At 46.4% G+C, this 15,786-nt stretch overlaps 1 protein-coding gene across 2 annotated transcripts in view; it reads left to right on the forward strand.

Moving 5' to 3' along the window:
* LOC135522064 (cyclin-dependent kinase 14-like) overlaps nt 1–15,786 on the forward strand; it is a 222,440-nt gene that overhangs the window by 127,910 nt on the left and 78,744 nt on the right. For both annotated transcript variants that reach the window (XM_064947981.1, XM_064947982.1), the window contains 3 exons: nt 6,385–6,448; nt 8,608–8,656; nt 13,143–13,282. In XM_064947981.1, coding sequence (XP_064804053.1) covers nt 6,385–6,448; nt 8,608–8,656; nt 13,143–13,282 — 253 coding nt within the window. The remainder of the gene's footprint in view (nt 1–6,384; nt 6,449–8,607; nt 8,657–13,142; nt 13,283–15,786) is intronic.

Here is a 15,786-nt window from a genome sequence, read left to right on the forward strand (position 1 = left end):
GGTGGTGGTGGTAGGGGTAGCATTAGCGGTGGTGGTGGAGGTATTAGTGGTGGTGGTGGTAGTGGGGGTAGTGTTAGCGGCGGTGGTGGTGGTGGTGTTAGTAGTGGTGGTGGTGGTGGGGGTAGCGTTAGCGTTGGTGGTGGTAGTAGTGGTGGTGGGGGTGGGGGTAGCGTTAGCGGTGGTGGTGGTGGTGGTAGCGTTAGCGTTGGTGGTGGTAGTAGTGGTGGTGGGGGTGGGGGTAGCGTTAGCGGTGGTGGTGGTGGTGGTAGTAGTGGTTGTGGTGGTGGTGGTGGGGTAGCGTTAGTGGTGGTGGTAGCGGTGGTAGTAGTAGTGGTGGTTCTGGGGGTAGTAGTGGTGGTGGTGGTGGTAGTAGTAGTGGTAACGGTGGTAGTAGTAGTGGTAGTGGTGGTGGTGGGGTAGCGCTAGTGGTGGTGGTAGCGGTGGTAGTAGTAGTGGTGGTGGTGGTGGTGGTGGGGTAGCGTTAGTGGTGGTGGTGGTGGGGGTAGTAGTAGGGCTGGTGGTGGGGGTAGCGTTAGTGGTAGTAGTGGTGGTGGTGGTGGGGTAGCGTTAGTGGTGGTGGTAGCGGTGGTAGTAGTAGTGGTGGTTCTGGGGGTAGTAGTGGTGGTGGTGGTGGTGGTAGTAGTAGTGGTAACGGTGGTAGTAGTGGTGGTGGTGGTAGTGGTGGTGGTGGGGTAGTGTTAGTGGTGGTGGTAGCGGTGGTGGTGGTGGTGGTGGTGGTAGTAGTGGTGGTGGTGGTGGTGGTGGTGGGGTAGCGTTAGTGGTGGTGGTGGTGGGGGTAGTAGTAGGGCTGGTGGTGGGGGTAGCGTTAGTGGTAGTAGTGGTGGTGGTGGTGGTGGTGGGGTAGCGTTAGTGGTGGTGGTGGTGGTAGCGGTGGTAGTAGTAGTGGTGGTGGTGGTGGGGGAGTTGCGTTAGCGGTGGTGGCAGTATAGTAGTGGTAGTGTTAATATATACCTTTTCTTTACTTTGATCTCTTACTTTCCTTTTAGTCCCTTCACTTCATTTACTGTGACAGTGTGTAAGATCTACATTCTACACACTAGAACCATAAAGACAGAGACTCTGGCTACAGAAATTAGTGGTAGTAGTGGCTGGCTGTGTCCCCTTTCAGCCCTTGTCAAAATTAATCCTCTAGAAAGGGAATAGGGTGCCATTTAGGATACAGACCACTGTTAGTGTTTGGTAGAGACACCCCTGTTTCTCCTCTGAAGCCAGTCAGTCAGTCAGGCAGTCCTGAGTGGCAGGCTGCGGATCCCTGAGCTCATTTTTGTCCTGAAGGCTATGTGTCACCAGAACAAACACAGCACTACACACACACACACCGAGCCACACCTTACAGCGCTGCCTGACAGTGACAAGAGATCAGAGGGGAAATCAACCAACACACCCGGCCTGGCCGGCAGAGGAAGGAGAGAGATAGAAGGAAACTTCTGTGAGTGTAACGTTTACTGTGCATTTTTATTGTTTATTTCACTTTTGTGTATTATCTACTTCACTTGCTTTGGCAATGTTAACATGTGTTTCCCATGCCAATAAAGCCCCTTGAATTGAATTCAATCAAATTGAGAAAGAAAGAAAGAAAGGGCAGGACTTAGGTAGGGAGTGGAATTGTGTGTGTGTATCAGACCAAAATTAATTAAAGGTTGGCATAGTTCAGTTGTGATGTATTAGCATGTTGATGATGCTGTGGCAAAGTGTCATGTTTCCGTGGCAATGATGAAGCTTCCGTGGCCGGTCTCGTGGTGTGGGTTGCCACGGTGAGCGATGGTGTGTGTGTGTGGCTGTAATTAAGGTAGGGAGTGTTTCCCTACAGGGCTGAGGGGACAGCTAATTTCACTCTGCACCTCAGGGGGCGGCTGGACCGAGGGAAAGAGGGAACATGGAGGGGGGGGGGGGGGTCACCCTTTGTGTGTGGCTGCGGTCAGGGGTTTGGCATACACACATTCCCACAATCCAATCCCCCTCCCCTGTCTCTCCATGTTTTGCTCTGCAGGTCATGGTACACTGCTGCCCTCTGCTGGGGTCTTACAAAGATTTACAAAGTAATCAATATTTTATACATTTGTTCGTTTTACGGATATTTTAACAATATGTACAATCTTTGTCCCCACGTGCAGTTGCAAACCGTAGTTTGGCTGTTTTGGAGCAGTGGCTTCTTCCTTGCTGAGCGGCCTTCCAAGTTATGTCGATATAGGACTTGTTTTACTGTGGATATAGATACTTTAGTACCTGTTTCTTCCAGCATCGTCACAATATCCTTTGCTGTTGTTCTGGGATTGATTTGCACTTTTCGCACCAAAGTATGTTGATCTTTAGGAGATAGAACGGGTCTCCTTCCTGAGCAGTATGACGGCTGCGTGGTCCCATGGTGTTTATACTTGTGTACTATTGTTTGTACTGATGAACGTGGTACCTTCAGGTGTTTGGAAACTGCTCCCAATGATGAACCAGACTTGTGGAGGTTTACAATTTTTTTTCTGAGATCTTGGCTGATTTCTTTTGATTTTCCGATGACGTCAAGCAAAGAGGCGCTGAGTTTGAAGGTAGACCTTGAAATACATCCACAGGTACACCTCTAATTGACTCAAATTATGTCAATTAGCCTATCAGAAGCTTCTAAAGCCATGACATCATTTTCTGGAATTTTCCAAACTGTTTAAAGACACAGTCAACTTAGTGTATGTAAACTTCTGACCCACTGGAATTGTGAACCTGTGAATTTTAAGTGAAATAATCAGTCTATAAACAATTGTTGGGAAAATGACTTGTGTCATGCACAAAGTAGATGTCCTAACCAACTTGCCAAAACTATAGTTTGTTCACAAGTAATGTGTTGAGTGGTCAAAAAATGAGTTTTAACGACTCCAATCAAAGTGTATGTGAACTTCCGACTTCAACTGTATGTATTCACCACCTTTGCTATGAAGCCCCTAAATAAGATCTGGTGCAACCCATTATCTTCAGAAGTCACATAATTAGTCAAATAAAGTCCACCTGTGTACGATCTAAGTGTTGCTCGATCTGTCACAAGATCTCAGTGTATATATACACCTGTTCTGAAAGGCCCCAGAGTCTGCAACACCACCAAGCAAGTGGGACCATGAAGACCAAGGAGCTATCCAAACAGGACAGGGACAAAGTTGTGAAGAAGTACAGACCAGGGTTGGGTTACAAAAAAATATCAGAAACTTTGAACATCCCACAGAGCACCATTAAATCCATTATTTCAAAATGGAAAGAATATAGCACAACAATAAACCTGCCAAGAGAGGGCCGACCACCAAAACTCACAGACCAGGCAAGGAGGGCATTAATCAGAGAGGCAGCAAAGAGACCAAAGATAACCCTGAAGGAGCTACAAAGCTCCACTGCTGAGATTGGAGTATATGTCCATAGGACCACTTTAAGCTGTACACTCCACAGAGTTGGGCTTTACGGAAGTGTGGCCAGAAAAAAAGCCATTGCTTAAAGAAAAAATAAGCAAACATGTTTGGTGTTCGCCAAAAGGCATATGGGAGACTCCCCAAACATATGGAAGAAGTTACTCTTGTCAGATGAGACTAAAATGTAGCTTTTTGGCCATCAAGGAAAACGCTATGTCTGGCGCAAACCCAACACCTCTCATCACCTCGAGAACCCAATCCCCACAGTGAAGCATGGTGGTGGCAGCATCATGCTGTGGGGATGTTTTTCATCAGCAGGGACTGGGAAGCTAGTCAGAAGTGAAGGAATGATGGATGGCACTAAATACAGGGAAATTCTTGAGGGAAACCTGTTTCAGTCTTCCAGTGATTTGAACCTGGGACGGAGGTTCACCTTCCAGCAGGATAATGACCCTAAGCATACTGCTGAAGCAACACCTGAATGGTTTAAGGGGAAACATTTAAATGTCTTGGAATGGCCTAGTCAAATCCCAGACTTCAATCCAATTGAGAATCGGTGGTATGACTTAAAGATTACTGTACACCAGCGGAACCCATCCAACTTGAAGGAGCTGGAGCAGTTTTGCCTTGAAGAATGGGCACATATCCCAGTGGCTAGATGTGCCAAGCTTATAGAGACATACCCCAAGAGACTTGCAGCTGTAATTGCTGCAAAAGGTGTCTCTACAAAGTGTTGACTTTGGGGGGTGAATAGTTATGCACGCTCAAGTTTTCTGTGTTCTTATCTTATTTCTTGTTTGTTTCACAATAAAAATATTTTGCAACTTCATAGTGGTAGGTATGTTGTGTAAATCAAATGATACAACTATTTTAATTCCAGGTTGTAAGGAAACAGAATTGGAAAAATGCCAAGGGGGTGAATACTTTCACAAGTCACTGTCCACACCAATATCCCATTATTATTCGGGATGAGTTGACGCATAAAAACATCATATCCTATTAACAATAACACAGAAAAAGCTTGTGTACCGGTTATGAAAAACTCGGATAACATGCCTGGGATTTCTTTTTTTTTATTGAACCTTTATTTAACTAGGCAAGTCAGTTAAGAACAAATTCTTATTTACAATGACTGCCTACCCCGGCCAAACCCTAGCCCGAATGAAGATGGGCCAATTACTGTATGTGCCGCCCTATGGGACTCCCAATCATAGCCGGTTGTGATACACCCTGGAATTGGACCAGGGTCTGTAGTGGCACTGCTGTGCCACTCGGGAGCCCATATGGGGTACTGTGGCATGTAAACGTCTTATCCCATTTACTGTTGTTTCTGTGCTCTGTGCTCAGTTTCACATATCATGGGTGTTGTGGGATGATGTTGTCATAATTCTTACATTTGGTAGGCCGTCTCAACTGTAGTTGGACACGTGCTGCTTCTCTTCTGCCATAACTTGTTGCCCCAGAAGACTAAATGAAGTGGTGCTGACCAGAATAATGTCTTACATTGATAGAAGGAAGGCATTAGTAATCTAGTTAACACCGGTAAAGTTGTCTGTTTCGTTGAGGGACTGGGGAGAAAACGGAATAACTCCACAACAGTGGAAAGATTGGTCCTGTGCAAAATGTCCACATGTCATCAGTGTGACCTGTTTTAAGGAAATGAAAAGCCGAGAAAACGCCGAAACATTTCTGATAAGACTTCAGTTCGTCTTGAGTGCGTATTCTATGTGGTCGAAATAGTGACAGTAAGAAATCATTTTTCTCCACTCCTGTTCCTGAGACATATGTTGTATAATTTCTCTGAAAGAAATGCATAATTCTGCAGGAAAAAATATTATATTTTTCAAAGAAATCCGAAGAGGGTGGCCAGCAGAGATAGGTGGGATGGACTGAGGGAAGCTGAGGGTTGGGATGTGGAATTGGAGACAAGTGGGAGTGGCGTTGCTGAGCGGGGGATGGAATGACAGTCAAAGATAAAAGTTAAAAAAATAAAGTCAAAATAAAACATAACAAAAAGTACATTTGAATGACACTGAGTGGCAGTGTTGTTACAGTTAATCAGCCTGAGGATGATGCCGTGCAGGTGTTAGTACACATGCAATATACACACACTCTCAAATGCACATATGTGCAAATACACTGACACACATGTAAATAGTGCCATATATGCACTCAAACATATTAATTTGGCCTCGCTGTTATGATTTTTGTTGTCCTTGATGTTTTTTGCATTGTTGTTTTCTGTTTTCCTTAGTTGTTCTCTTTTTTCTCTTTTGTTCATTTTGTTGGAGGGGGGTCTTGGGGATGGAATTATTCTTTTTATTTATTCATTTTCTCTTGGGGGGTTGTGGGGGGTCTTGGATGGTTGAGGGGCAGCTCTTGGGAAACTGTGGGGGGGATCTTGGAGGGCTCGTGGGAGATCTTTCGACGTACCCTTGAGTGTTGACCCTGGTTGACCCTGGTTGTTTCTGTGTGTCTCTCTGGATTAGATGACTAATGTGATGTAGTTGTTGAGCGGCTTCACTGCAAGTATATTGTATGTTTTAAATATTCAATAAACAAATATATTACTTAAAAAATATATATATTACTCTACATATGAGAGGTTCTAAACCTACAGTCAGTGTCCATAATTCAGTTACTATACCATTTAAACCATATCACCTTCAATGAGGAATATTCTGTTTATTCATGGATACAGGGATACTCATGAGCGGGATATCAAAGATACATGTAACCATCTTATCACGAATAAGAACTTAAGTGGGATATAACCTACTATCCGGATTCTGTGCGCATGTAAATGTGGTCATTGTTTAGGACCTTAGTGAATCAGAGGTTCCTCTTTGGTCATAGAAATGAAACGTTTTCTCTACGAGACGGTCTTCTCTTTTCCTTTCTCTGTGGCCCAATTGTGTTGTTGAAGTATGAATGTGTTGATAGGGACACAGCGTGTGTTTGTCTGATGCATTCCTTCTTTCAGGTCCTAGGCACCCCCTGTGAGGATACCTGGCCAGGGGTCCACTCCCTGCCCCACTTCAAACCAGGTGAGGAACGCACACACACACACACACACACACACACACACACACACACACACACACACACACACACACACACACACACACACACACACACACACACACACACACACACACACACACACACACACACACACACACACACACACACACACACACACACACACACACACACACACACACACACACACACACACACAATAGGTCCAACAGTCAGAACCAGACTTTGACTCCAGTTCTACTTTGTAAACCTTGGAGGCATGCCTCTGTAGTTCACACAGCCCACTCAGGCCTGTGAGCCAGCCGTACCATCGCGGTGCCATCCCTGTGCCAGACTAGGGCTACTGCTGCTGCCCTCTGGGAGCTCATTAGAGACAGACTGGACGGTGCTTGCAGATTAGTGTTGGCATACTGGAACACACAGAGAGATAGAGGGGGAATTAGAGGAGTGACAGAGAGAGGATGATGGAGGGAGAAGAAGAGGGACAGAGGGAGAGCAGGGGTACCATGATGTGAGTGGCGTGCCGAGCTGTATCTCCTGTGACCAATTACAGAGGAACTGGGGTGTGAAACACACACACAAACCCACACACACACACACCTAATCGCATGTCCTGTGGCCATGGCTGTGGTTGGCCATAGTTCTATGTTGTCCTGCTGCCGTGGGCAGCTGTGTGAGCAACACACACTGTTCTGTCCTGCTGCTCCTGTCATCCAGACAGACCTGGCTTCAGTGTACCAGATCAGTATACTATCTCTGCATGACAATAGGTACACACACAATACACCATTTTATTATCAGCAATTGAGGCAGTTGCCTGCTCAGATGTCCAAAGCAAGACCACCCCCTCTCTTAATAAGTGTATCTCCAAGCTACCTGTTTCCTCTATAAGGTAAACAATCTTTTGACTGAATCCCGGGATAGAGAAAACCTTTTATTTTCTTATTTGTGCTCTAAAGGGATGCCCAATGTCACAATGATCTAATCCAAACGGCTGTTGCAAGCCTCTCTTTGTCACCATCACTCAACCACAAAGTGATCATTAGCACGTAACAGATGGAGCTGGGAAAATGCTTTATCAGAAGAAAGTTAACACTGGGTGTAGTCATATCTTCCCACCACCAGAGGACAGTGTTGTCTCACTCTATCCCTCTGAATATATCCTACCTCACAGAGCTCCTCAGTCTGACCATGTTTTAGTCTTCCTCCTGACCTGTAATCAGTTTCCAGACATGAAATTAAACACAGAGATTGTATCAGCATGTTGTTTACGATTCTTCACATTCTCAGCTTTACTTTCAATAATTCACAGCCATATTTACAGCCCTGGTTTTTCACTCTGGTGTTCGCAGCACAACAGTTTAGGTTTGAAACGTAGACAGCCATGACACTTAGCCTGACCTTGGCTCAGGGCCTTGGTGCTTTACGACGGGCTGGAGGATATTTAGTATAACCACAGTATATCAGGCATTTGAGAAAGACAGGAGTAATCTGGATATCAAAACAACTCTCCCTCATATATGTCTAATCCCTGACTCTGGAACAGTCTTGCCATCTCTCTATCCTCCCCACTCAATAACTCCTTAACTCAAACTGTAGCTATTCTGTATCTCTCCCCCTCTGTCTAGCAGTGGAAGAGTGGCTACTCTCTCTCTTCCCTCTCCCACTCTCCCTAACCCGTGGTTGGCTGTCTAGCTGTCTCTCTGCCCTCATTCCCCCAGTCTAGTCCTGGAGGTTGGCAGTTACAGTGTTAGTCTGAAAACAGAGGTCTCCACACAGGTTTTGGACGAGGGAGTCGAGCTGTCAGAGGTGCACTCACACACATACACCTAGCCATTCATACCATAGACGCACGCACGCACGCACACACACGCACACACACACACACACAAAAATACTTTTAATATTTAATAATAGTGCCATTTAGCAGATGCTTTTATCCAAAGCGACTTACAGTTATGCGTGCGTACATTTTAAGTACAGTGGCCTTGGGAATCGAACCCACTATCCTGGAGTTGCAAGCATCATGCTGTACCAAGTGATGTTAACCTCCTGTTAAATCACATACTGTACGATGAAACATTTGTTGTAAAACTTCACAAATGTGTCCTGATGATGAATATGAACATGTTTCTATTGCCTCTCTGTGTCTTTATCCATTCAGACAGCTTTACTATCTACAGTTCCAAGAAGCTCAGACAAGCATGGAATAAGTAAGTGTACCGTTCTTGTCACATAAAATGTTGTGTGTGTGTGTGTGTGTGTGTGTGTGTGTGTGTGTGTGTGTGTGTGTGTGTGTGTGAGAGAGAGAGAGAGAGGGGTTTGTGTGTGTGTGTGTGTGTGTGAGAGAGAGAGGGAAAGAGGGGTTTGTGTGTGTTTGCGCCTATTCATATGTGTTGCATGGTCAGAGGGCCATTTTGTATGCCAGGTCAGAGGGCCATTTTCCTACAGACCCACTTTTGTGCTCTTCCTGTCTGTGAAAGTTCCCAAGGGCAGTACGCTCCAGACCGCCAACCCCCCACCACTCCATCCATACATCCCTCTCTTTTCTCTCCCTGAGCCCACCATACTGAAGAACCCTGGGACTGTTCTGGTCCCCTAACAGACATTAGTAGCCCAGTTAGAGATGGCTGTTGTCGTGTGTGTGTGTGTGTGTGTGTGTGTGTGTGTGTGTGTGTGTGTGTGTGTGTGTGTGTGTGTGTGTGTGTGTGTGTGTGTGTGTGTGTGTGTGTGTGTGTGTGTGTGTGTGTGTGTGCGCGTGCGTGTGTGTGTGCTTCCACTCAGCTCTCTACCCTCAGGACGTCTAGACCTACAGACAGCTCACACACTCTTCCCAGGGTTCATCTGGTTTAGGAGGGGAGCACCCAGATCGGGGTCATGCCACTGGTGTCGTGCCACCAGAGCAGTCAGCCCTGACACAGATGGCAGGAAAGGGCACAGGGGGCATTCCAGATGTGGACCACCCTCTGCCCCTGGCACTCATCAGGAGCCTGAGGGGATAGGCAGAGACAGGGTGACTTGATAATTTGGTCACAGATATGCTAAATGTCTCACAGTATTCTGGTCTGGCTCAGTGAGAACTCTTGGCCTCTGTAGTTACCACAGTGACCATGGCCCAGTGTTTAAAAGTCAATGTTCCACATTCTCTCTCGCAGTGTCACAGTTTCCTTTTTCAGATGAATATAAAACATCATTTGATTGATGGCTCAAAACGAGAGAGAAAGAGAGCGGCATTATATTTTATGTTTATCAGTTTGTGTGTGCGTGTGTGTGTGTGTGTGTGTGTGTGTGTCCAAGTACAGTATGTGTAGATTTTCTGTAGTAGTGAGAGAGATACTGTAGCAGTGAGAGAGATACTGTAGTAGTGAGAGAGATACTGTAGTAGTGAGAGAGATACTGTAGCAGTGAGAGAGATACTGTAGCAGTGAGAGAGATACTGTAGTAGTGAGAGAGATACTGTAGTAGTGAGAGAGATACTGTAGCAGTGAGAGAAATACTGTAGTAGTGAGAGTTCAAAAGTCAGCCAGTTGATAGTGGAGCCAGAGCAGTGGAGCCTCAGTAACAGACTGACTGACAGACAGACTGACCTGGTTAACAGACTGACTGGCAGACAGACTGACCTGGGGAACAGACTGACTGACAGACAGACTGAACTTAGAGGAATGACTGCCGTTTCCCATGCCCTCTATGACCCCCCAGGATGGGCATGCTGAACACTCCAGTTCACACAGTCTGTCTGTCTGTCCCTGGCCCCTCTCCGTGTCTATCTGTATGTCCCCCCGGCCCGGCCCTGCTCCACTACACTCCACCCCATCTGCCTAGCCACTCTAGCCCCTGCCCCATTCTCCCCTCCTCCCCTTGGACCCCATCCAGTCTATGAGGAAATAAATATGTGAAGAAAGAAACTGGGAGGAATGTTAATGACCGCTGCTTCTTCCCCCTCCTTTTATACCGTGCCAGGTCCTGATGAAGTTGATATGAACACATGCATCTCTCTCCCTCTCCCAATTCCACTCCCTCTCAATTCCTCTCTCTCTCCTCTCCCAATTCCCCTCTCCCTCCCTCCCCTCCCTCCCTCCCTCCCTCCTCCCTCCCTCCCTCCTCCCTCCCTCCCTCCCTCCCTCCCTCCCTCCCTCCCTCCCTCCCTCCCTCCCTCCCTCCCTCCCTCCCTCTTCCAATTCCTCTTTCTACCTCCCTCTTCCAATTCCTCTTTCTCTCTCCCCCTCCCAAATCCTATCTCTCTCCCCCTCCCAATTTCTCTTCCCCCTTCCCAATTCCTCTCTCTCCCCCCTCCAATTCCTCTCTCTCTCCCCCTCCCAATTCCTCTCTCTCTTTCTTCTCCTTGCACTGAGAGCTCTCTCTCTCTCTTCCTCTCTCTCTCCCTCCTCCTATCTCTCCCCTTCTCCCTCTCCCTCTGCCCCATACCCACCTCACTACTACTCTGACAGGGATAGCTGGGGCAGTTTTCCCCTTCTATGGTTTGTTGGATCAGATCAGACATTCACAGGCATCGCATGCGAATAACATGTAAGGGTCAGAGCACACGGCATGCTGGCATTCCTCAGTTTAACGGTTTCGGAAGTGCTTGTGTGTTTTTGTAATGGTAAGACTACCCCTCTGTTTACATTGACTGTATGTTCAGTACAGCTTGTATAACCCATATAACCCTGTGTTCAGCACTTTATTAGCCAGCAGAGTCTTTGAAAGTAGCTCGGCTGACGGTGGGGTTGCATGCCAGACAGAGCTTGTCAGTGTGTAGATCCGTTCTGCTCTCACATATCTCTTTGTGCAATAGTACCCTCATCCACAATGACTCACACATGCTGAAAGGCAAGCAGCTCTCCTGGATTGCTGTTGGGTCTTGCAGGGACATATGTTTTGACACAGCCACAAAGACTTGTTCCAAAATACTGTTTGGTTGCTAGCCGTGTTGGGTGCTGTTGAAAGGTCCTGCAGTGCTGCCTTGCCTTAGATATAACCATGGCATAGTGGTGGGGGAAGGCCAACAATAGGAGCAGGTGTTACTGCCTGTAGTCACACACAAACACACACACACACACACACACACACACACACACACACACACACAACACACACACACACATACACATAAATACACTCTCACAGACACACACACACACACACATGTGCACGCACACACACACACACACACATACACATGCTTTCTGCCCTCCCAGGTCCCGGCTGTGGTTTCCTCATGGAGAAACATGACGACATGAAAAGGCGTCTCTGAAGAGGGAATGCTTCTTTCCACTATGAACGTCCCATCAACCCGGGATGTTTGATTGTCGGAGGAGATATCAATCACAGATGTGTGCTTGTTTACTCGTAGCATCTGACCTAGCCAGCTAGCCGAGGGAATCTTCTCACTCAGGCTGGCTGACAGCATTCGCAGGCAGGAATACACACCTATATCAGCAACACAAGCCCTTTGTTTTCTAAGGCTTTTATATGGAGGTGAAGTTCACCCAGTCAGTGATACCTGTTTGTTCCTTTGTTTCTGGCTCTGTTGTTGCTCAGACACCTTTGATCAGGTCAAATCAGCAATGCCTGATGGGATTTTGTACCTTTTTCTGTCATGCTAAAACCTGACTTGTAAACGCACACTACACTTTCTGATAATACAGTATGTTCTAGATCAATCTCATTATACCCCCTGCATTACCCCACCCTTAACCTGTTTGGGATAGGGGGCAGTATTTTCACATCCACCCTCAAGCCTCAAAAGTTATATTTCATTTAAAATGGGAACCTACCCATTTTTACATTGAGTTCAAAATCCAACATCTGAGGTGGAAATGAAAGGAGAAGAAGGCCCTGCTGGAGTCAGTTAGCTGTGTTCCTCTCTGCAGAGGGGGTCTATTGGGTCCACTGGTGTAGATCTGCTCTATGCCCTCTGAGAGGAGGAGAGACAGGAGGAGGAACAGTGGGAGAGGGCTTCAGAGTTCCTGGCATTAGGTGGAGGACTCTCTCTCTTTCACATACACATACACACCCATACTGTACATCCACACACACACACACACAGCTCGGTAGCTCCGGCAGAGGGAGGAATAACATCATGTTTATTTAATGGACTGCAGGCCTAATTACTGACTGACTTGGTTGTACTTTGTTCTTTTTTCTGTTTCTGCTTCCCCTTCGGTGCTGGATGGTAGGCGGGTTCAGGAGTTCAGAGCCTCTCTGTACAAACACACACGGACATGCACGCACACAGGAGCAGTTCAATGAAAGCCTACAGGGAGTTGAGAGCCTCTGTCTTCACCCTCTCTGATGAAGTCTTTCATTTTTCATGGTGACCGGGTCGGCCTGTGTCACAGGCGTGCCAGGGAGAGGAGGTTGTGTAGACCATGCTAACAGTCTGTTGTCTTTCTAATAAGAAGACGATTGTAATGGGTGCTTATATTTACAAGTGTTTATTATACATACTGTATGTGTGAATTGGAAATTCCCCCTGAGACACCAGGGCCAGCCATTGTCAATGGCAACCCGGGGCAATTAAGTTTCAGTGCTTTCCTCAAGGGCACATCAACAGATGTTTCACCTTGTCAGCTAGGTGATTTGAACTAGCAATCTTTCAGTTACTGGCCCAGCACTCTAACCACGAGGCTACCTTCTGCCCTGTTACTGTTATGTAGGTTGTGAACCATGCTAACTGTCTGTCTGTCTTCCCTGTAGGTTGGGCTATGTGGACCATGCTGAGGAGTTAGCCTCTAGGTTCCTCCAGTGCTTCCCAAGGAACCGTCTGTCTGCTCAGGCAGCTCTCCAGCATGAGTACTTCAGCCAGCTTCCTCCACGGCTCTGGGAGATCTCAGACAGTATGTATACCTTTACTAACATACTGGATCTCTCTCTCTTTATTGAGCTTTACTTCTCTCTCGCTCTGTTCTCTCTCTGTCTAGAGGAGTATCTGTATCACTACATCACTCCAATGCAATGGTCTCCCCCCCTCTTTCTATGTATTTCTCCATATCTCTCACCATCTCTTCCCCTCTAGTCCTCCGTAAAGCAGTGCAACTAGTGGTTGTTGTTGTTCATGCAGAGAGATCCTCTGTTAAAAGCCCAGATGGACCTCAGTTGTCCACCTCAAGATCTGCATTTGGATGTCTTTTCCTCCTTACTCACTTGAGTAAAAACAGATGAGTTTTCTGTTTCTTTCAGATGTTTCTTTCACCTCTAGATGAATCTGTTACCCAGTAAACTGCACCCTACCGATGCCGAATTATCATTATTTTCCTGACACTGGTCAAAGACCCAAACAAGATTACTTTGAATACAGCCAAAAAGAATGTGATAAGATAATTGTATCGGAGTCCCTTTTGACGTGCCGGGGGTAATTCTGACCTCTCAGACGAATCTAAGCGCCAGACGAGAATGCATCTACACATAGTCCCTCTTAGTGATTATGTGCGTCAAGGCGTTATTCCACAGGGACTCAGGTGGCAAAAAGAACGATGATTGGGGCAGCGCACAGATGATTTCTGTGGGCGCTGGTGTGCCATCCTGAACAAATGCTCTATTGATTTAATGACATTAATTGTTGATCAATTGAACAATGATTTTATTAAAATGGATAACACAATCGAAGAGAAACGCACAGCTCTGCAAGGAGCTGTTAATGATGATGGCATATTCAATGAACTGATGAAAACTAACCAAGCTCTCCAGGACAAGTTGTCTACAGAAATAAAATAACTTAAAATCAAGAAATTCGAACCCTTCTGGAGAAACCCTGACAAAAGAGGTCCTGCTCCTCCTCTCCATGGCAGACGCAGGAGGGATGCCGCTTACTTCTATCCACCTCGTCTGACCAACGCTCTACAACCAGCGCCTCATCTGCTTCCAGTGACAGTGGTCCCAGAACCCACGGGACTGAGTGTTTTCAATGTTTAAGTTTTTTAGAAACATCCGTTTCAGGGAATAATTTAGCTCCCCTAATCGTGATATTTCTACTGAACATGTAGGCTGCTCCACCTGCCCATACTCTGACTCCTTTTTGATGTATGAGTTATTTTGTACCTCCATCCAATCGCAATCACTCTATTGGGACGTATTGCAGACTCATTGAAAAATATGTTGTTCATCTCCTTATGAACAAACAGGAGTACATATCTTTCCATCATTTACCTCAGGATGAAAAACAAGCTCTGCTTGAATCCGATACGTCAGTCCTTACCCCCCTGCTGATAAGGGTGGGTCAGTTGTACTCATGGATAGGGCTGTTTATGTAAATGAGTGTCATAGACAACTGTTTCAGAACATGATCTTTACTGTCCTAGATGGGTATGTAAGTTCTGGTCAGATAACCAACAAAGAACAGTTTTGTCTATTCAACACCCTAAAATTGCTACTTTCTATACTTTGCCGAAATTATACAAGAATGTTACAAAACCTCCAGGGCGCCCTATAGTAGCGGGCATTAATGCAGTAACGGCCCCTCTATCAACTTTTGTTTACTTTTTTTATTAGATCACTCGCAGAACAGCTCCCCTCCTTTGTAAAGGACACGAGCAGTATGATCTCAGAACAGCTCCCCTCCTTTGTAAAGGACACCAGCAGTATGATCTCAGAACAGCTCCCCTCCTTTGTAAAGGACAGCAGCAGTATGATCTCAGAACAGCTCCCCTCCTTTGTAAAGGACACCAGCAGTATGATCTCAGAACAGCTCCCCTCCTTTGTAAAGGACAGCAGCAGTATGATCTCAGAACAGCTCCCTTTGTAAAGGACACCAGCAGTATGATCTCAGAACAGCTCCCCTCCTTTGTAAAGGACACCAGCAGTATGATCTCAGAACAGCTCCCCTCCTTTGTAAAGGACACCAGCAGTATGATCTCAGAACAGCTCCCCTCCTTTGTAAAGGACAGAACAGCTCCCCTCCTTTGTAAAGGACACAGCAGTATGATCTCAGAACAGCTCCCCTCCTTTGTAAAGGACACCAGCAGTATGATCTCAGAACAGCTCCCCTCCTTTGTAAAGGACACCAGCAGTATGATCTCAGAACAGCTCCCCTCCTTTGTAAAGGACACCAGCAGTATGATCTCAGAACAGCTCCCCTCCTTTGTAAAGGACACCAGCAGTATGATCTCAGAACAGCTCCCCTCCTTTGTAAAGGACACCAGCAGTATGATCTCAGAACAGCTCCCCTCCTTTGTAAAGGACACCAGCAGTATGATCTCAGAACAGCTCCCCTCCTTTGTAAAGGACACCAGCAGTATGATCTCAGAACAGCTCCCCTCTTTTGTAAAGGACACCAACAGTATGATCTCAGAACAGCCCTCCTTTGTAAAGGACACCAGCAGTATGATCTCAGAACAGCTCCCCT

This window comes from Oncorhynchus masou, chromosome 30 (assembly GCF_036934945.1).
Source record: "Oncorhynchus masou masou isolate Uvic2021 chromosome 30, UVic_Omas_1.1, whole genome shotgun sequence".
In the NCBI taxonomy this organism is placed as follows: domain Eukaryota; kingdom Metazoa; phylum Chordata; class Actinopteri; order Salmoniformes; family Salmonidae; genus Oncorhynchus; species Oncorhynchus masou.